This window comes from Gouania willdenowi, assembly GCF_900634775.1.
Source record: "Gouania willdenowi chromosome 24 unlocalized genomic scaffold, fGouWil2.1 scaffold_320_arrow_ctg1, whole genome shotgun sequence".
Lineage (NCBI taxonomy): Eukaryota > Metazoa > Chordata > Actinopteri > Blenniiformes > Gobiesocidae > Gouania > Gouania willdenowi.
The window spans coordinates 1,212,525-1,234,368 of NW_021144848.1; the positions used below are offsets into that span (position 1 = coordinate 1,212,525).

General features: G+C 38.7%; 1 protein-coding gene across 9 annotated transcripts in view; it reads left to right on the forward strand.

Moving 5' to 3' along the window:
• The window catches only part of adgrg6 (adhesion G protein-coupled receptor G6), an 85,971-nt gene extending 67,069 nt beyond the window's left edge, over window positions 1–18,902 (forward strand). For 8 of the 9 annotated variants that reach the window (XM_028440526.1, XM_028440532.1, XM_028440528.1 and 5 more), the window contains 8 exons: window positions 220–347; window positions 427–695; window positions 1,681–1,783; window positions 1,857–2,007; window positions 2,099–2,231; window positions 3,176–3,277; window positions 6,602–6,754; window positions 17,635–18,902. In XM_028440526.1, the coding sequence (XP_028296327.1) occupies window positions 220–347; window positions 427–695; window positions 1,681–1,783; window positions 1,857–2,007; window positions 2,099–2,231; window positions 3,176–3,277; window positions 6,602–6,754; window positions 17,635–17,855 (1,260 nt within the window). In that variant the 3' untranslated portion in view covers window positions 17,856–18,902. Of the gene's footprint in view, window positions 1–219; window positions 348–426; window positions 696–1,680; window positions 1,784–1,856; window positions 2,008–2,098; window positions 2,232–3,175; window positions 3,278–6,601; window positions 6,755–6,855; window positions 6,898–17,634 lie in introns of all 9 variants that reach the window. The other variant, XM_028440529.1, reaches the window with a different exon arrangement.
• Window positions 18,903–21,844: the final 2,942 nt, after the last annotated feature.

Here is a 21,844-nt window from a genome sequence, read left to right on the forward strand (position 1 = left end):
TTGTGGGAATCTGAGGGAAAACATGGAATTTACTTCCAAAATTGGAAATGTAATATTATAATTTTTTTGTTTTGATTTATTTTTTAAAACAATAATTCAGCAGATATTGTAATCTGACACTGAACATATCCTCACATGCTTGTTTTGGTGTAATTTGGTAGGAAAGCAGTGATTAATTTGACCTTTAACGTTTAGGCTTTTTGCTTTTGTTTACTGCAGGACGTTTCTGGAGTCTCACCGCACATCGACCCCAAGAACAACAAGATTCTGACCTTCATCACCTACATCGGTTGTGGCATCTCCGCCATCTTCTCTGCTGCCACGCTGCTCACCTATGTCGCCTTTGAGTGAGTGCCAAGCATGTTTTATTGCACTGGTATGTTTGATCATCTCAAACCAAACTCCTTCGTGGTTGGTTTCGCTCAGAAAACTGCGGCGTGACTATCCGTCAAAGATCCTGATGAACCTCAGCACGTCCCTGCTCTTCCTCAACATGGTCTTTCTTCTGGACGGATGGCTGGCCAGTCTGGAGACGCGCTGGCTGTGTTTGTCCGTGGCCGTCCTGCTGCACTACTTCCTGCTGACCTCCTTCACCTGGATGGGCTTGGAGTCCATCCACATGTACATTGCGCTGGTCAAAGTTTTCAACACCTACATTCGTCGATACATCCTCAAGTTCTGCTTGGTCGGATGGGGTGAGTCATATGAGATGGAGAGGGAAACCATTATTGGTTGGTTGGTTGAATAGTTGGTTGGTCAGTTGGATGAGTGGGTGGCTGCTTCAATGGTTTGTTAAGGATAGGTTAGTTGGTGGTTAAATAATTGGTTGGTTCGTTGGTTAATTGTTAAATAATTGGTTAGTTAAATGGTTGGTTGGTTGTTCAGTTGATTGGTTGTTAAATTGTTGGTTCGTTGTATGGTTGGTTAAATGGTTAAATTGCTAAATGGTTGGTTGGCTGCATGGTTGGTTGGTTGGTGTTTAAATGATTTGTTAGTCAAATGGTTGGTTGGTTGTTTAATTGTTGGTTAAATGGTGGCTTGTTAGATTATTGGTTGGTTGTTTGGTTGGTTAAATGCTTGGTTGGCTGCATAGTTGTTTGTTGAATGATTGATTAGTTAAATGGTTGGTTGGTTGGTTGGTTAAATAGTTGGGTTTTTAAATGGTTGGTTGGTTGTTTGGTTGGTTGGTTGGTTAAATAGTTGGGTGTTTAAATGGTTGGTTGGTTGTTTGGTTGGTTGGTTGGTTAAATAGTTGGGTGTTTAAATGGTTGGTTGGTTGTTTAGTTGGTTGGTTGGTTAAATAGTTGGGTGTTTAAATGGTTGGTTGGTTGTTTGGTTGGTTAAATAGTTGGGTGTTTAAATGGTTGGTTGGTTGTTTGGTTGGTTGGTTGGTTAAATAGTTGGGTGTTTAAATGGTTGGTTGGTTGGTTAAATAGTTGGGTGTTTAAATGGTTGGTTGGTTGTTTGGTTGGTTAAATAGTTGGGTGTTTAAATGGTTGGTTGGTTGTTTGGTTGGTTAAATAGTTGGGTGTTTAAATGGTTGGTTGGTCAGTTGGTTGCGTGGTATTCCTGGTTTAGTTGTTCCTTTCACTTTGTAAACTTCAGACCAGTTCATGTGAAGAGAACCTCTGGTTTAGTAACCAATGAGAGAGTGACTCTAATCAGTCTGGTCCATCCCAGGTCTTCCTGCTCTGCTGGTAAGCATCGTCGTCGCAGTGGATAAAAACTCCTACGGGTTGCAGGAATACGGCAAAGGAGGGACGACCGAGGGCTCGTCAGAGTTGTGAGTAACCAAAGGACTGAACTGGAACCCTGTGCAAACTGCAGAGTGGTCATGTGTTCTCCTTCTGTTTCAGCTGTTGGATCAAGAAGCCGGCTGTTTTCTACGTCACCTGTGTCGGCTACTTCTGTCTGGTGTTCCTGCTCAACGTGGCCATGTTTATCGTAGTGATGCTGCAGATCTGCGGACGCAACGGGAAACGCAGTAACCGCACCATCCGAGAAGAGGTCAGTGCTCGTCAGGGTTTGAGTCGACTGCTCCGCGGCTGAAACCATATAGTCCTTTAAATCACGGGGGTCTCATCATGCTGTTGTGCAGGTGCTCAGAAACCTACGCAGCGTGGTCAGCCTCACCTTCCTGCTGGGAATGACCTGGGGCTTCGCTCTGTTCGCCTGGGGACCCGTCAGTCTGCCCTTCATGTACCTTTTTGCCATCTTCAACTCACTTCAAGGTGACACCATCAGCCATCCAAAGAACAAAAGGATTAACCAGTGTTCATACAGAAAGAAGAGACTCAATTCAGCAGGAATCATATCAATAGACTGAACTTGAACTGAGTTACTTAAAATGACTCAAAACTACTAAAACCAAATACATTTTTACTATTAAATGACTCTGTAGCTGTAGGACAGACATCCAGTTAAATTGACTCCAATAGAGTTGAATCACATCATTAGAATCACATCACTTTAACCAAATCAAGTTGAAAGATTCAAAGTCTCAACAAAAATCAAGTTGATCAAGTTAAATTGATTCCAATCAAATCTGTGTACCCTTCGTTCTTTGGTTATTCCATTATAAAACCAAATCAAAATAACAAATAAACAGTGTGGTTGTTTGTGTTTTGCTGACTTAAAAAAACCCAGAAAAGCTGTGTTTTTCTGTTTTAGAATGAAATCTTCTGTTTGTGTGATATTTGGATATTTACGGGGAAACTATGGACGAGAGCTTCATGTTTTAATCTCACCACACAGAGATCAATAACCAAAGAACGAAGGGTACACGGATTCAATCAAATGACAAACAATTAATTGCATCAACTGACCTGAATCAAGTTGAATCTACATGAATTGATTGGAATCAAGTGACTCAAATTTAAATGTAGTCAGACTTAAATCATCAGAGCAACTCAAATCAATCACAAATAACTTGAACTAAATTACTTAATTTCACTCAACTCAGACTCACCGACTGTAAATCAACTCAAATTTACTCATATGGTTTTAACTCGTAGAAACACTGTAACATCTGAAAATACTATTGTTGTTCTTGTCGGATTCATTTTAGCCTGGGTTTTATTTTGAAAAACACACGGGTTGCACTAGAAGAATAATTTTGCCCCAAAAAATGCACAGATTATGATGGTAATTCTCCTTCTTTGTGCATCTTCCTCAGGTCTCTTCATATTTATCTTCCATTGTGCTCTGAAGGAAAACGTGCAGAAGCAGTGGAGACGATTCTTCTGCTGCGGCAGATTCAGGTTGTCCGATAACTCAGGTCAGTGAACGCACCTTCATTTATAACACATTTATCACCATTATCTATTGATTACCTAATGAGTGTCTAATGAGCTCCCACAGCATCATGTTCACTTTTTTTTAGAACTTTCTTTTTAATACTGGAACTTTTTTCAATGCTCTGATTTCATGTCTCCACAACGTCCCGTGATGAGGAAGTTCGGTTGCTATAGCAACAGGAATTATGCAGGAATAAGATCTAAAGAAATGTTATACTGCTTTTCCACATTTTTCACCTTTTTCTCCACAACGTCCTCTCTGCTCAGCTATTTTCTAATTCAACTTCTCAACAATGTCCCTTCTGCTCTGTTTCATATTAACCTCTTCAACCCCAACAGACCCGCCGGCGGGGGCAGTGCCAGCTTCCGTGACTCTGACGAGTCTAAATGTTGTAACGAATGAATCAAGTCACACATTCTATACCTCTCCATAATCCTAAGAAACTCAGCTAAAACTGTAGCCAATCCACATTCAGAACAAAAGTCCACAGCACACACACCAAGCCATTATGATCCAAGAGGGAAAAGTCAAATACTCGGCAAACTCTGCATTTTTCCACTGCTGTGAGTCACAAAATAAACACACAGCTCTTTAACAAGAGCCCTAGTGAAACTACGGGCCAAGCTAAAGACACTAATGTACAGGTTGGTATGTTACGTACCAAAACAACGCCATAAGATCAGGAAATACACCGCAGAAAAAGTCAGCAATGATGACAAATGTTGTCTTACATTTGTTGTATTTTATCAAATATTGCTCCAATGTGCATAAAACTCCATATTTTAACAAATCCAAATTGTGTCGTCAAACAGATACCAACATTACACACATCTGAGCAATTCTCAGTCGAGAAATTTGTCCAATGATGTGCATAGGTCCCTCTTTTACCCAGCTCTGATTGGCCAGGGCTAAAGCCACTCCCCCATAGTGTTTGATATCACCCATTTCTACAATCTCTCGGCTTTGCAAAGCTGTGTCAATCATTCTGATTGGTCAAAGCATTGCTTAATAACAGCCAACGGCACCAAAGAGTGAAACAAAAAACAGCATTACGCATGGCACAGCAAACTGATACGCGTTTATTTCAAGCCAAATTGCAACATCTAGTGGTCAAACATAAGACTTTGACTGACATATTACAGTTACACACTTGTTCCCAAACTTGTGGAGAACTATGGCACAGTTATGGTAAAGTGTGTTTCTGCCATTTCTTAGCTTTCCACGTCTGCCTTTCAGCTCTTCTTTACACACAACGTGCAGGAGTGAGGCTCAACCTGATCGTGTATTAAATCACACAATAGAAAAAAAGGAATTATTTTCTTTCCACGTTCACGTCTCTCAGGAACTGGATTTGGCCGCCCTCCCTGTGCTGAAGGCGGTATTTGCGTCTCAACACGGGATTTCTGTCAGAGCTGTCAGACTTGAAGCATAAATAAGACAAATACACTGGATGAAAGTATGAACTTCCCATTCCCCGTTGACTTTTCAATGAAAAAATAAAGGAAATGAAGTGTTTCTCTGACAGAATGGGACGTCCTCTCTCTGCACTCAGTCTCAGGACACAGCAGCCATCTGTGTTTTTAGTTACATTTTTTAATACATTATGATAATACCTTTACTGACTCAAACCTGGAAAGAAAAGCTTGTCTTTTAATCTTAAAACATGATAAATCAATGGCCACATTTGCATGAGAGCTTTAATTCACCTTTAATTCAGAAAAAGAATGATATCCTCTTTAAATTGACCTTGCAAACACATTATTCCGAAAGAAAATGGCCATTCCGAATTGAACTTAAATCCAAAGTAAGTCCCTGGTTCATTCTAATTTTAATTCTGAATGGAATAATTCCTTGTATACGCTTAACTCCGTTTTAAACTAGTTCCGATCATACTACTCATGCTCGTCCTGTCGCGATGACATGCTGGTGACGACATAATTCAAGATGGCTGCCCGGACTATAGCCGAGACTATTTATTTAATAAGGATTATTATGGATATGGATATGTGATGCGTCACGTTTGCCCCCGTCCAATCAGAACCCTTCCCAACCCACAGACCTAAAGCACAATTAAATAAAACGTGTTTTTCATGTAAACCTCAATTTGGAATTACCATTTCCATGTAAACACTAAGCAGAACACTTTAATTCTGAATAATTTCATACAGAATAATTCATTCTGAATTAAAAAACATAATGTAACTGTGGACAGTGCTAAAACTGTGTACCCATTGTTCTTTGGCTATTCCGTTTTAAAACCAAATCAAAATAACAAACAATGTGGTTATTTTGTTTTTCTGATTTAAAACCTAAACAGAAATACAGAAAAATCTGTAATATCTGTGATACGCAGCGTTTTTTGGTTTTAAAATTAAATCTTGTACAGTTTATGAGGTATTTGGATATTTAAGGGAAACTAGGACGAGAGTTTCATGTTTTAAGCTCACCACACAGAGAGGACCCACAGACGGGCTTTTGCTCCCTGACAAAAAAGGAGGAACGCATGAGTCACGTTACTGATGAACTAGTGAATAGAAACGTTATTAATACACAAATAAATAAATAAAAAAGGATGTTAAGTAAAGCATGCACATGATATGTGAATAAAGGAACCAGAGGTGGTGTAATGAATCTACTGGTGCTCCTCGTTTCTTTGTCATCAACTTCTGTGTGTGTTGACGGCTGCCATTAGTGGCTAGTGGTATTATAAGTGGCTAGTGGTATTATAACATGCAAAAATACCAAACATTTTTACTGCCCTCACAAAAGCTGTGTAAAAGTTCTAACATCTATTGTTTCTTACACCAGCCTCACAGTCGATAGTCAGTCACCAGAATATTTGGATCCTATTTGAACCGTAACACTGTTCGGTAAAGTTGGCAGATATTCACAGATTCGAACTTCTAGCATCAGTAACTCTTTAACAAAAACAAATTATGTCTCTTTGCCATCAGTGTGAGGTGTCTGTTGGTCCTCTGTGTGGTGAGATTAATACATGAAGCTCTCGTCCTAGTTTCCTGTAAATATCCAAATATCGCACAAACGGAAAAAGATTTAATTGTAAAACATAAAAACGCTGCTTGTCAGATTTTTTTTAATTTTTCTGTATTTTTGTTTTGGTTTTTTTTTAGTCAGGAAAACAAAATAACCACACCGTTTATTTGTTTTTTTGAATTGGTTTTAAAACTGAATAACCAAAGAACAAAGGGCACATGGATTGTGCTAGCACAATTTTGTTTAGCGTTACTTTGCTCAACAGGTTTGGGTAAATGTATGACATGTATGTGGTTTTTCCTTCCTGCAGACTGGAGTAAAACTGCCACCAACAACACCAAAAAAGTGAGCTCGGACAACCTGGCCAAGTCTCTGTCCTCCAGCTCCTTTGGTTCCACCACCAACTGGACGTCCAAAGCCAAAGCTACGCTCAACCCGTTCACCAAGAGACACAGCAACACAGGTGAGGCTAATGCTAACCGCTAACCCAGAGCTGAGAAGCCAACGTTCACAGCAGGTGGTGTGATATCCTCTCATGTCTCCACCTCTGTGTTTGGTGTGTAGAAAGCTCTTCCAACTAATAGCTGGACGCCAAGATCCTCAGAGGTAACGTTTAAGCTGATTGGCCGATTTGGCTTCCTGCTTCCGGCACCGTGTGACGCTCTCTGTGTTTCCCAACGCACTTTAAAGTTCTCAAAGTTAACCTAAAGGCTTCAAAAGCAAAACAGAAGAGTTTTTACTTTGGGAAGGAAAATGTTTTGGGAACGCAAAGGGCAGTGTGTTGTGTCACCATCTTGTTCTTAGCCTGAGACACGCCGAGTGGGACCATGAGGACTTTACATCACCAAACTATAAGCCCCGCCCATTCTGTGTGCCCCAGGGTGCAGAAACAAGCGCTAACATCTGCAGAATGCTGAGTGGTTTTCAACCCAACGTGAAGATAACACCTAAAGGCTCAAACACACTCGAGCGGACCCCGCGCACTACATACTCGCGGACTGTCTGCTTTCCTCAGAGCTTACATACTTGGGCGTGCCGCCGCTTAGTAGTAGTTTCCATTAAAATCCTACATGTCGCATGATTCTTAGCGCTTCTCTGTTGCTCTTGTTCTCCTGGGACGTGTTTTAAAGGTGTCTGTACGGTCGTAGCTCATCTCCCAGTTTCTCCTCTAAGCTATGGTTTTATCTCTCCTGCTCTGTTTCACCAGGCGGTAAAATTCAAGTCGGTGTTACCTTTAATGGTGGTCGATACAATGCCAAGCAGTGTTTTGTGCGATAACCAACTATGTGGAGAAGTCCGCACGGTCGTAAAATCTGAGCTTTGCATTTAATTGGCCCTGCGTACGCCACGAGGACTCAGCTTTGTGGGTGTACGCCCGAGTATGTTTGAGCCTTAACACTGTAAACTCAAGCTGTTGAAGCTGCTTTTGTTTGAAGGCCACGCCCACATGGGACACGTGTCTTGTATTGTGCCCATTATCCCTAATTTAATATTTAAATTAGGGATAATGGACACAAAAATAACAATAATAAACAGGGTACTATAGTCACTTAACATTAATCAAGACATGAAACTATGAGGGTGTTAAAAACTAAAAACAAGCAGGGCTTGGGGGTGTACTGTAACCCCTGATTAGCCACAAGCATTTTATTAAATACTTTTTTTTAATTACATTTCAAATTAAAAAAATATTTCAAAATTCACAGGCAGCCATTCTGTTTTAAATTGAAACAGTAAACTTTAATTTCTGTCCATTCTAAAACCTAACAAACCCCCGACTCAGCAACATCGCCTTCCCGTCCATAAACGCAGAAAGAACCAAGAACCTGGATGTGCTCAACATTACACACTCATTTACAGTTAACAAGTAACAAAACCCCGCCCATGAAAAAAATTCCTTTTTTCATGGGCGGGGTTTCTGGAACAGTTAGGACACGCCCAATCTATACTGTACAATCGACATTAAGCTAACGATACTTTTCTATTCACAATTCTCTCAATCCAACCTTTTCGCCATTAGGGATGGTGAAAAAGAGCGATTAATCACATATTTATTTTTGAGGATTATGAATCAACTGTTACATTTCCAAAAATCTATTTAATCTTTTTCAAATGGTTTTAAAAACAAGATGATTCCTTCTAATTTGGATCATCAATATTAAAGGTGTGGTGAGGTGATAATCAAAAGAGAAGTCAAATAATTCAGTAGCTGACTGACGTTAAATAGAAAATCGATAATCAGCAAAAATCGAATTGACAATCGTTATTAATCAAAAATTGGTTTGACTTCAATAATGGGAATTGAATAGGGAAATTGTGCTGATTAATCACCCCTACACGCCACAAATTGCAAAGTCAACAGTTTTTATTGGAGGGGCGGGGCCAAGAGTGGTTTCTGGTGACGTAACAAACTAAAACGTTACGTCACTAACCACCATTCTCAGCCAATAGCAAAATGTGATTTTAATAGCCTCGTTTCAACCCATAGAGGACAGTCACTTTTATTTTGAAAACAAAATATGCCAAATTAAAATATTTTCAATAAAATGTCAAGAGTTGGACAAGAATCAGTCAACAACATTACTTCATACCCAAATATATTTGGTTTCAGTTGGTCAGTTTATTGCTAACGTTGCACATTTAGGATGTATTGTCTGCTTATTGGCAGGTGGTAGGACGCTATGTGCTCATGAAATTTTTACATTTTGTCTTTTATTGTTCTTAGCCCTGTTTGGATTTTTTTTTAAATATGGATTATTATTACTTTATTGTTTGCATCTCATGTGCAGCTCTTTGGTTAACTCTTGTTGGCAAGAAAAGTGCTCAATAAATAAAGTGGATTGGATTATTAATGATATTGAATCATCAAAATTAAATGTTTAATGTAAACAACTCCAATACTAATACTAAAGGGTGCTTATGTCTGGGTATAAATAACAACAATAATAATAGTACTTCTGACAATGAAATGATGACATTAATATACACTAACTGGTTCTAAAGCACAATAATATAAAATATATGTAATGTATTGAGTGGTTCAGTCCTCAAAGTGTGGACAAAGGAGAATGGACATGATGGCACCACTGAGGCGGCCATCTTACTACAGACTAACCACGCAGAGCAGCTGCCAGCTTCTGTCCATGGAAATGTATTTACTTTTTTATCTTTTACCAAGACATCCAAAACAACTTTAAAGACACACATTCAGGTATCTCCCAAAGGTAACACAACATTCACCGGCTTTTCTGTCCTTTGGCAGCTAAAGAACAACTGTGTACGTGTGTGAAAGGAAACATGGCGAAAACAGGAGAAGATGAAAAGAATAATTCTAGTTTATATCTATTTTTTCAACAAAATACGTGGTTATTTGTGTAGATGGCAGTGAAGCAGAAGGAGGCTAATAAATATACTGTATTACCAAACATAGATTGACAGATTCATAGCGTCAACAGGGTGCTACAATCATTCACTTCTGTGAGGAAATTAGGAGACTTTTTTTAAAGGGGCCATATTATGAAAAATCCACTTTTGCAGTGTTTTTGAACACATACAGTATGAGGTAACTTGATCGTCCACCGGCACATAAAATGTGATTTGTGGTCTGTGTAAGACTTAAAAAACAGAGAAAATGGCTCAGTTTCAAATTTTCTGAGTTTGTGATGTCACAAGTTGAATCGAGCTTTGCTTCAAACTCCAGCTGCCGAAGACACAAGTGTTGTTTAATGGCAATGTCCCCTTCGTAGTTGGGAAATACTTCTTAGTGTGTGCCAACCACTTCACCCCCGACTGTTTCCATCACATCATTACTTTTTTTCGGGACACCCCACAAAAAAGAGAGGGGGGGAGTGGGAAAACGGAGCGCTCTGAAAGAGCTGTTCTATACAGGGTCATAAACCTCCCCTGTTGCATGATTCATCATGTCATGTTTTGATCAAACCCCAGCACAGATATGTCATTTAGACCACTGGGTATAATATGTCCCCTTTAACCCAACCGTCATTTTATTGGATCTTGAGAAAAAGCCAGAGTTCCTGGAGAACATGTAAACTACACACAAAATGGACCAGGGAAGGTACTCGTTGCTGTTGTAGTAATGTGATTCTGATTATTATTATTATTATTATTATTATAAATATGACTGTTTTCAACCTTTTTTACCCATTTTTTTACTCTTTTGACCTTTAAAAAAAAAACATCCTTTTTTAAAAAACGTTTTACGTTTTTTTTCTTTTACCCTTTATAAAATATTTTGTAACCTCTTTTACCTTTTTTTTCGTCCTTGCAGCTCAAATATTGGAAGTTATAAGCTATAAGTCACTCCTGTCTATAAGTCGCTCCTGTCTATGAGTTGCTACTGTCTATAAGTCACTCGTATCTATAAGTCATTCCTGTCTATAAGTCGCTCCTGTCTATAAGTCGCTCCTGTCTATAAGTCATTCCTGTCTATAAGTCGCTCCTGTCTATAAGTCATTCCTGTCTATAAGTCGCTCCTGTCTATAAGTCGCTCCTGTCTATAAGTCGTGCCTGTCTATAAGTCGTTCCTGTCTATAAGTCGCTCCTGTCTATAAGTCGCTCCTGTCGATAAGTCGCTCCTGTCGATAAGTCGCTCCTGTCTATAAGTCATTCCTGTCTATAAGTCGTTCTGTCTATAAGTCGTTCCTGTCTATAAGTCGCTCCTGTCTATAAGTCGCTACTGTCGATAAGTCGCTCCTGTCTATAAGTCGCTCCTGTCTATAAGTCGCTCCTGTCTATAAGTCATTCCTGTCTATAAGTTGTTCTGTCTATAAGTCGCTCCTGTCGATAAGTCGCACCTGTCTATAAGTCGTTCCTGTCTATAAGTCGTTCCTGTCTATAAGTCGTTCCTGTCTATAAGTCGTTCCTGTCTATAAGTCGCTCCTGTCTATAAGTCGCTCCTGTCGATAAGTCGCTCCTGTCTATAAGTCGCTCCTGTCTATAAGTCGTTCCTGTCTATAAGTCGTTCCTGTCTATAAGTTGCTCCTGTCTATAAGTCGATCCTGTCTATAAGTCGCCCCTGTCTATAAGTCGTTCCTGTCTATAAGTCGTTCCTGTCTATAAGTCGCTCCTGTCTATAAGTCGCTCCTGTCGATAAGTCGCTCCTGTCTATAAGTCGTTCTGTCTATAAGTCGTTCCTGTCTATAAGTCGCTCCTGTCGATAAGTCGCTCCTGTCGATAAGTCGCTCCTGTCGATAAGTCGCTCCTGTCTATAAGTCATTCCTGTCTATAAGTCGTTCTGTCTATAAGTCGTTCCTGTCTATAAGTCGCTCCTGTCTATAAGTCGCTCCTGTCGATAAGTCGCTCCTGTCTATAAGTCGCTCCTGTCTATAAGTCATTCCTGTCTATAAGTTGTTCTGTCTATAAGTCGCTCCTGTCGATAAGTCGCTCCAGTCTATAAGTCATTCCTGTCTATAAGTCGTTCTGTCTATAAGTCGTTCCTGTCTATAAGTCGCTCCTGTCTATAAGTCATTCCTGTCTATAAGTCGTTCTGTCTATAAGTCGCTCCTGTCGATAAGTCGCTCCTGTCTATAAGTCGTTCCTGTCTATAAGTCGCTCCTGTCTATAAGTCGCTCCTGTCTATAAGTCGCTCCTGTCTATAAGTCATTCCTGTCTATAAGTCGCTCCTGTCTATAAGTCATTCCTGTCTATAAGTCGCTCCTGTCTATAAGTCGCTCCTGTCTATAAGTCATTCCTGTCTATAAGTCGTTCTGTCTATAAGTCGTTCCTGTCTATAAGTCGCTCCTGTCTATAAGTCGCTCCTGTCTATAAGTCGCCCCTGTCTATAAGTCGTTTCTGTCTATAAGTCGTTCTGTCTAAAAGTCGCTCCTGTCTATAAGTCGTTCCTGTCTATAAGTCGCTCCTGTCTATAAGTCGCTCCTGTCTAACAGTTCTTCCTGTCTATAAGTCGCTCCTGTCTATAAGTTACTCGTATCTATAAGTTGCTCCTGTTTATAAGTTGCTCCTGTTCATAAGTTGTTCTGTCTGAGTCACTCCTGTCTATAAGTCGTTCTGTCTATAAGTCGCTCCTGTCTATAAGTCGCTCCTGTCTATAAGTCGCTCCTGTCTATAAAGGTGCTTTCATACCGAACGCGACTGAAGCAACGCGATTACATTAAAATCAATGTAAATGACGCAACCTCAAGTTATATTCCATATAGCAACGTGTAATTTGGTTGTTCGTCTATAAGTCGCATGCCCACAATGTTAAGGTGCTTCAAATTGGCTTGGTTTGTATTAAAGAAATAAGGTGAAGGAGGTGCCAATCAAACAACTGAGCCAATCACAGCGCTGTATGTAATGTATTACAGCATCACTGCTACACACAAAGCTCCACCCGTGTAAATGGAGAAGTGTTTGTTTTCTGTTGTTATGGTAATTTTTATTTTATTGGCTTTGCTTTGAGGTTTTTTTTGGTTGCCTTTGTTTACATTTTTCATTCTTTCAAATCCTTTTTTCTATTGAAGTCGTGTTGTTTGAAGTCGTGTATGTTTCTTCTTTAGTTTGGCTCCCTGGTTTTTGAAGTGCAGCCCTATTGCCTGCGTTTCCCATGGCTTAAGCAGATCCAGAGCAGCATTTTTTTGAAGTTTGTCATTAAAACATTTTTTTTTAGAAGTCATGAATCCGACACATCGTGTCCAGTCCCGACTATTCAAAACAAAAAAGTGAAAGCAGTGAGCTTTAAAAATATACATTACATACTTATTCTTTCTCTGAAAAGCTGCATTTTATGAAGTCATTAGATCATACAAGTCATTTATGTTTATTTTGTGTATATTTAGGGACGTGTGGCATCGGCTACAGTAGAGGAACACATTGAAACATCATCAATACTAGTTCATCTTTTTCTAATCTTCTTTTAAACAAATGTCATATTTAAATTGTCAGTCAAATAAAAGTGTCGGTCACAGTCGGAGAAATACACAAAGCAGGGTAAAGAAAAGAGAGCAAATAACAGCAAAACATGTTAGAAGATAAAACAAAGTGACATATTGACATCTATAGCTTTCAGAAACGGTGTGAATTTGTTTCTCGATAAGGCGAATATTGACGGAGATTCATTGATTTAAAGCACGGAAAGTTCATCCTTTTTCTGTTCAAATATGGAACAATTCTGTTCTTTAAGGCAGTGGTTCTCAAACTTTTTTGGCTCTAGTTCCCCCGTTCTCTTATTTCTGAAGTCCCACTTTTGTCCAACTACATCATTTTACCCAGAATTTTGTGAAAAAACCACTGTAGACCATAATGATGGAATGAATGAGTGATAACACACATTTTAAAGAATCTCATTGAGTAAATAAATGGAAATAATCAGTATTTAGTGTCTCGTGAATAGATTTATTTCTAAAGTTCTTATCATTTCCTGTCACTTCCTCCTGATGTGGGACTAAAACTGAACTTTTCATTTTCAGTTCATGTTGTAATCAAGACCATTTCTAACATTGTGTGTGTTTTTCCGTTTCATTTTTGTGAAAATTTTGTTTGTTCTTTTAATTATTCAGGATTTTTCTCTTTTTTGTGTGTTTCTGTTGTAGTTTTGTGAGTTTCTAGCAATATTTAGTATTTTATCATTTTGAACTAGTAAAAAAAAACATTACAAAACCCCATATTTTTAATGCTTTCATATGTTAATTTTTCTCTCTCTCTCTCACGTACCCCCTCTAGTACCATCGCTTACCCCGAGGGGTACGCATACCCCCATTTGTTTTAAGGGACGGTTGGCAAACTTAGTCACAATCCAACCCCTCAGAATTTGCTCACTTTGGAATTAACTTTGATTCTGAATTAAAGAGGAATTAAAGCTCCCATGTAACGGTGACCACCGAGGCAGAGAAGAAGAGCTCTCCTAATAGACACGCTGTGGTGGCTGAAGTTAGCGGGTAAATCACGGACTGTTGAAGGACTCCCACCCAAAAGGACTTCTATCCTCAGGGTTTGTGTGTCTTCAACAGTCCCTCCATAATAATGTGTGTTGGTATCTTCTAATAAGTACATTTTAAAGATGTTGATGATATGCATTCATTCCGTATTAGAAAGAAGGAGATATGTGCGTCCTGGAGAGCCAATGTTTGCTTTCATCTCCCACCATGCTTTGATGGCTCGAGGCCATTTTGGCTCAAAACGTGTGACCTTAAATATTTCCTCGTGTGCTTTAAGGAAACCTGTTTGGGATTTTAATGGAAATACCCCTAAATTTCCCGCCTGGTGAAGATTTCCAGATGAAGCGTTCAGGTTCAGATCATCAGCGGGAGCTAAAGATCTCCATACACATCATAAAGACCAACAGAAATTCTCCCACGTTGTCCAATTCCAGTTGATGGTGAGCTTTCAATCAAAGGTTGGAGATGAGGAGACTTTGACCAGAAGCAGAAATCCTGCATCAGGAATGAGCCAACGCTGTCACAGATCGTCCTTTTCTGCTCTTTTGTTGTTGAGCTGTTGTTGTAAATCTCAGACAGTAATTCCCCATGGAGACATGTCCATTTTTACTATTCATCTCTGATGGGAAACAGAAACAGAGCCAAAGCCCACCATCATTTTTAGTCACTAAGATCTGAGCGTACAGTATGTCTCATCGATCAATCAATCAAACATTATTTACTCCAAAAAGAAAAGGAAAAGTGAAAAATGAATGCTCCTTTTTTGTCATTTTGGGGCATTGCATTGTGGGATGTGGAGTCCTGTAGACCAGTGGTTCTCAATCTTTTTTGGCTCGAGTACCCCCTTTCTCTTTTTTCTGAATCCAAGTGCCCCCTTTTGTCCGACAACGTTTTCCTCAGAATTCCAGTAATATTAACATTTTTAATGAATATCATTTTGTGAACAAGTGGAATTAAACTATTTTTTTTTATCACAGTTGTTCCCATTCTTTTTTGGATCGTGACCCCTTTTCAAATAACAAATTTCGGGGGGGCCCCAGAAACACTTTTTTCTTCTAGAATTAGTTTTTGATTGTGTTTGTTTCACTGTTACAAATACAGAGCAGCCAGGATTAGTGACAAGTTGTGCCCTCTCAGTTATATTTGTAGTGCATTTTATTTCAAATAGATTTACAGTATATTGAGAAAGTAAAAGTATAGAATACAGTTAGATTGTGTGTTGTTTCAAATGTAAGTTAGTTTTTATCAATTGCTAGACATTTCAGACAACCCAAAACACTGATCTAGTGCCTCCATAAAAGATGTATTTACTATAGTTTATCATCTCCTGCCTAGTGTGGGACCAAGACTGACACTTGTATGTTTACTTTGTTCTTATCAAGATCATTCCATCTTAACTATGGTTATCATTTTTAGCTAAAAATGAAATAAAATCCCCTATTTTTCATCAATGTTCCACTCTCTCCCTCTCGGTACCCCCTGTAGTGCCATTGCGTACCCCCAGGGGTGCACCTACAGTGGCGTGCACAGACATTTTGGGGGGCAGGTGCTCAGTGAAAAAATAAGGGCATTTTATGCAGCATGTAGAACTGATGACTGCCTTATTATAGCAGTGTGAGATTTACAAAATATATAAACATTACAATTGCATAATTATGTCAATATCTTAATAAATCTATATATCTTGACTCTGACCTTTTATCTTCATCTTCCTCCTTTCTGCTGCTGCTGGATGCTTTTATCCAGGAGAGCAGAGAGCTGTTCCCCTGCGCTGCCTGCTGTAGCTCCCTTTCTTTTTCCTTTCTTACCCTCTCTATTCTAGGCATTAATAAACAGCAATTGGTCAATAAAACGGGACCAACAATAAGAATACGACTGTTTGGTTATATTTCAACAAGGCACATGGCTACGTTTTCTGTTTGTCATTTTAGCACAAAAAAATTACAGCATTATGTAGCCTAATGTAAACCTACACAATAGCCTACTAATATTCATCTTAAGTAAGTATACTGATTAGATTCACATGCTGTAGGATTACCAATGACAAACTCTACCGGTGGTCATCATCACATAATATCTATTATTGGTTTTGGGTAGCGTCTAGCTTGTTAAACAGGTGAGCAGTCGGCTAATTTATGTCCAGCTGTTTGGCGTTGAGACAGGCTACTTCACAACAGAGGACAAATAAATGCAAGTTTAAAGCTTATTGGCAACTGAGGCTTAGGAGGCAAACAACACACCACTGTTACCTGGCTGGTGGGCAGGAGAGGAGGTGGTGTTTAGGCTGCAAGCTGTCCACTGTCTGCTGGCTACAACGCGCCTCCGTTTGTGTCCGTTCTGCGCGTTCACGTTGACAGAGGTGTGTGCAAGTGGGGGTGGAGGAATTATTAATTGGAGCATTATTATCACACGCTTTTAATCTACGAGCACTTACAGTTCATCATGTTAGCATGATATAAATATATTATATCATGACATGCAAATCGTGAAACCTATCGTATTGTCAGATTTATGGCAATGCATTGTACTGGTTATAATGACAATAGGCTTGAAAAAAGGGTATTTGTTGTATTGTATAATCTTTTATATTGTTATGTGTGCACTATTATGGAGCTGCTTTTTAAATCTCATTGTACTCATGTATAATGACAATAAAGGGTTTCAATTCAATGCACATCACTACTCGACAAGTACGAGTTGGCCATTAGTGATCTTGGGACACATGCCGTCCCCAAAACAAATAAACACAAACAAGAAAAAGACTGTTAAAACAACAAGAAAAAAATGATAATAAAAAGACAGAAAAATGACTCCAGACATATAATCCAACAAAGAAAAAACAAGCTCACAAAAATCACAACAAGAACAAGCAGAATAACTAAACACAACATAACATGCAAAGCAACAACAAATGTAATAAAAAAAAAAACAACAAATGATGACAAAATAGTCACAACAAAGATCCAACAATAAAAAATAAAAAAAGATTTAAAAAATCACCACTAAACAACAAGAAAATAGTTTAATCAAATGACGGAAAAATACACAAATTACTCAGAATAACAAAAACACAAAATAGCCTCCAGACATACAAAACAACAACAAAAATACACAAAATCACTCCACACAAATACAAATCAACAAAAATACACAAAATGATGACAAAATGTAGACACAACAAAGGTGCAACAGCAACAAAAGATGATAAAAACATACAAATGAACAACTAAAACACACATAATGAATCCAAAAACTCATAGATATGTGTTGTTTCCTGTGTAAACGCTCTGATTGGTCATTATTATGACTGTTGATCATGTGACCCTGAGATCAAATACTTTGATGAAGGTTTTTCCGTCTCTCACGTGTGTCTGTTTGCAGTGAGCTAACAAGCGCTAACGCTAACATCGTTCTCTAACCAGCGTCTCTGTTTGAATCCCTTTTGCAGAAAAATGCTTCTCCAACCCGACGAGCCCAAAGTGCCTCTCCTCTTCCTCCTCCTCCTCCACGGAGGCGGACCCCAACTCTTCATCGTCTTCATCATCCTCGTCGATCCTGCCCGTCAGCCAGATGATCGACAAGGTGAAAGGCTACTGTTCCACACGTTCCGATAACTTCTACAAGAACATCATCCTGTCGGACGGGTTCGCCCACAGCACACGCTTCTAGCGTCCAACAATCTGTGGTTGACTTTCCACTTTGCTGATGTGAATCAACCAATCGGGACTCATCGGTGGACGTTTTTGGCGTTTTCGCAACTTTACAGAAATCGCCGAAAAAAACTTTCCTTTGGATCCTCAACGTTTGTGAACCCTCGCGGGCAGAATCCCAATCTCTGGTCAACTGTTGTTCATTCTTCACTGCTGAGCCAACGTGGCCAACGTAGCAACGTTTCACGCTACATTTTGACTCTGAACTACACCGTTACGTCCCGCTCTACCGTCTCTAACCATCAACTGGACCATAGCGCCATCTAGTGACTCTCCGGACACACATCAGTGACTTTTCCTGTTCCACATCCTCTGGATTCACAAACATTTATAGATATTTCTTCTTAGATGCGTTCTTAGATATCAGATCTCGTGTCCACCAGTCAACTGTCCAAAAACGCAGTTTGGGAAAACATAATCACTGTCATTTTGCTGGGAAAAGAATAACAAAAACAAAAAAAGGCAAATTCACTGTAATATTTTTAATTTGTGTACCCTTTGGTTATTCCATTTTAAAACCAAATAAAAATAACAAATAAGCCATGTGGTTATTTTGTTTTACTGACTTTGAACCAAAACAGAAATACAGAAAAACCAGACAAATTAGATGTTCTTTTTGTTTTCTTATTTGGATATTTAAGGAAAACTGGGATGAGCGTTTAATGTTTTAAGCTCATCACACAGAGGGGACCCACAGACGGGGGCAGACATTTACTCTGACAAAAAAAGCATAAATCACATTATTGATGAGAATTGAAGCATTATTAATGCATAAATAAATCAAAACAAAAAAATGGATGTTACGAAAAGCACACGTTATGTAAAAGAACCAGAGGTAGTGTAATGAATCTACTGATGCTCCTCGTTGACGGCTGATTTTAGTGTCTAGCCTTATTAAAACGCACAAAATAAACATTGTTACTGCCCTCAAAATAGCTGTGTAATTGTTTTTAGCAAAAGTGTCAAATGGTAGAAGTTCTAACATTTATTGTTCCTCACACCAGCCTCACAGTCTATTGTCAATAGATTATTTGGATACTATTTGGATCATAACACCGCAAAACAAAACATAAATGTGAGCTAAAATATCCACAGACTGAATGAAAACAGGAGCAGGACAAGAAAACTGCTGAAATAAATCCTAAACAGTCCAGGACCTATGGAGGGAAACCAGCTCTCGCTCCAATTTCCCCGTAAATATCCAAATATCTCACAAACAGAAAAACACTGCTTATCTGTTTCTGTTTTGTTTTAAGTCCGTAAAACAAAATACGTTTATTTGTGATTTGGATTTGGTTTTAAAATGGAATAACGGTAATATTTTTGAAGGAACCAGTATCATTTGATTTTAAAATCATATAGAAATATTCCAGATTGGTTCAAACTTTTTAAATAAAATCGAGCAAAGTCATGTTTGGTGAATATGTTAAGGGTTCATTTATTCAGACAACTTTTTTTCAGGAAGTTTACTTTGATATCTGTCAACTGCCAGTCTTCTTCAGAGGCATCTGCTGATTGCTTTGGCGTGTCCAATGCTTGGCCACAGTTTTGTCCACGACTTCCTGAAAAAAAGCAGTCTGAATAAATGAAACCATAACATATTATTTAAAAAGGAGACAAAATCAACTTGCTGGGATTCATGTTTGGTTAAAAATGTTCATTTGTTCTGATTTTCTGAAAAGTAAATAAAAAAAAAAAGACGTCCGACTTGTTTTCACGTGCGTGTGCACACACGGACCAAACCATTGTGAGGCAGATGAAGGGGTGGCCAAGGAGGAATAATTGCATTGTTTTGTGTCAAGTTATTGGTCAATTTGTTCCAGTTTGTGTCGTATGCTTTACATTTGTGTAATTGTAGTTTTGTCCATTGGACAAATGAAGGAGGCGTATCTCGACTCCCATTAAATTCCCAACAATAAACATAACTTTATTTTTCCTCGAAGGTCTTGACGCTACATTATGCCAAGGTGTCGCCACTGCAATACTTTAGGTGCATTACTTGGTTGTTTTGCTGCCCTCTGCTGTTCAGTTCTGTGCTTTGGTCCTAGAGAGTCCCTGTCCTGCATGTTGGAAATCAGCGAAGGGCCACATGTGGTTCTTGGTATATTCTTGTGTGGCTCCCGTTACAAATTCATGCAAAAAACTAGAAAAACAAGGGGAAAAAGAGAAAATACAAAGAAGAAAAAAGAAATACACTTAGAATTACTCAAAAAATAATGCTTCTGCATGTTTTTTTAATTCTTAGTGTGTTTTACATGAAGCACAAAATTTGTTCCAGTTTGTGACGTAAGCTTTACATTCGTGTGATTGTAGTTTTGTTCTTCAAATTGTGCAAAATTTCAAATTGTGCAAAAAGCAAAAGACTAAAACACACCAAAAAACTACAAGAAATACACCAAACAACAACAAAAAACATACTTAACGACTCCAAAGTGACCACAAAATGACTTCAAAAGTACAAGAAACTATTCAAAAACACACACGATGCCAATAACTTACAGAAAGACTCCAAAAACATGCAAAACCATTTTAAAAAACAAAAAATTACGCTAAAAACAAACCAAAACAAAAAAAAAAACTTACAAAACGACTCCAAAGATGTAAAGAAACAACTTCAAACGTACAGAAAACAACACAAAATGATGCTAATAACTCACAAAAAATGCAAAACCATTTCAAAACACACAAAAAATAACTCCAATACACACAAAAAACAATTGATACACACTAAATGAATCCAACAATCAACCAAAAAAACTACACATAAACCTTTGAAACGACTTCAGACACACGGTTTGACGTCGTTGGATTTCCATGTGAACATACAGAACAGGCGCTCTCCAGGATGTGGGCGCTAACGATGATGCGATGCTACTGTTTAGTGTCGCGTTCCATCCCAGAAGCAGCTGTTTGCTATTTGAATACTGTGATGTTATTTTTGTGTGCATGTGTGTGTAAATATTCAGGTTTAAAGAATGCATATTAACCATCCATTAGGTGTGTGTGTGTGTGTGTGTGTGTGTGTGTGAAACGCCCAGCTTTATGAAGACGCTTTAATTTAAAAACGCCTCGTTTCAATCTATTTCTGCAGCCGACGTGTGGAAATCAAAGGATTTGCTTCTGTCTGACGATCCAATCACAATCTTTTTGTTTTTACTGCTGGAATCTTTGTTTTCTTTGCATTTAAACTCCAGGACGACACTGTGTGGGTGTTTGTTAGCGACGCTCAAAGCCAAAGAAGAAGAAGAAGAAGAAGAGGTTCAGTGAAGCAGCACCTAGCAAAGCTCAGCGTTACTGTTCTCTAGGGTTTCTATCCTCGTGTATGATTCAACATATAATGATGGGATTAAATATTGTGTATATATGAGTGAGACGTGTGAGTTATTGATGTGATTGATTAGTCATGAGTGATTGGTTTGGTAGGAGGGGCCAAAACGGAAAAAAAAAAGGTTTTTCAGTTTCACAGAAACAAAAAAATGAACGCGCACGCGTTTAGCTAGCGTACGAAACGGTCGATCGGATCCGTACATCTCCACGGAGACACTGTTCCAAAACAAAAACGGCTTTTGGAAGTATGTTGGTCATTCGTACACTGATGACATCACTGTTGATGACATCATCACTGTTCTAAAGCATTGTTTAACAGGAGTTCCACAGTGTGGATGGGAAAAGGATTGCATTAGCATTAGCATAGAACACTATGAACGTCACTGTTGATTTTTTTTTTTTTTTAAATCACTTGATTAAATGATCAGTTTTAACATTCTTGGAACACTGATGACAACACTGTTGATGACATCATCAGTGTTCTAAAAATATAGCAGGAATTTAACAGGAGTTCTAGTGTGGATGGGGAAATGAATGGGATTTATATATCTATATATTTTATTCCGACACTACACTTACTGTATGTCATTATGTTTTATTCTGAAAAGATTATCTTTCTTG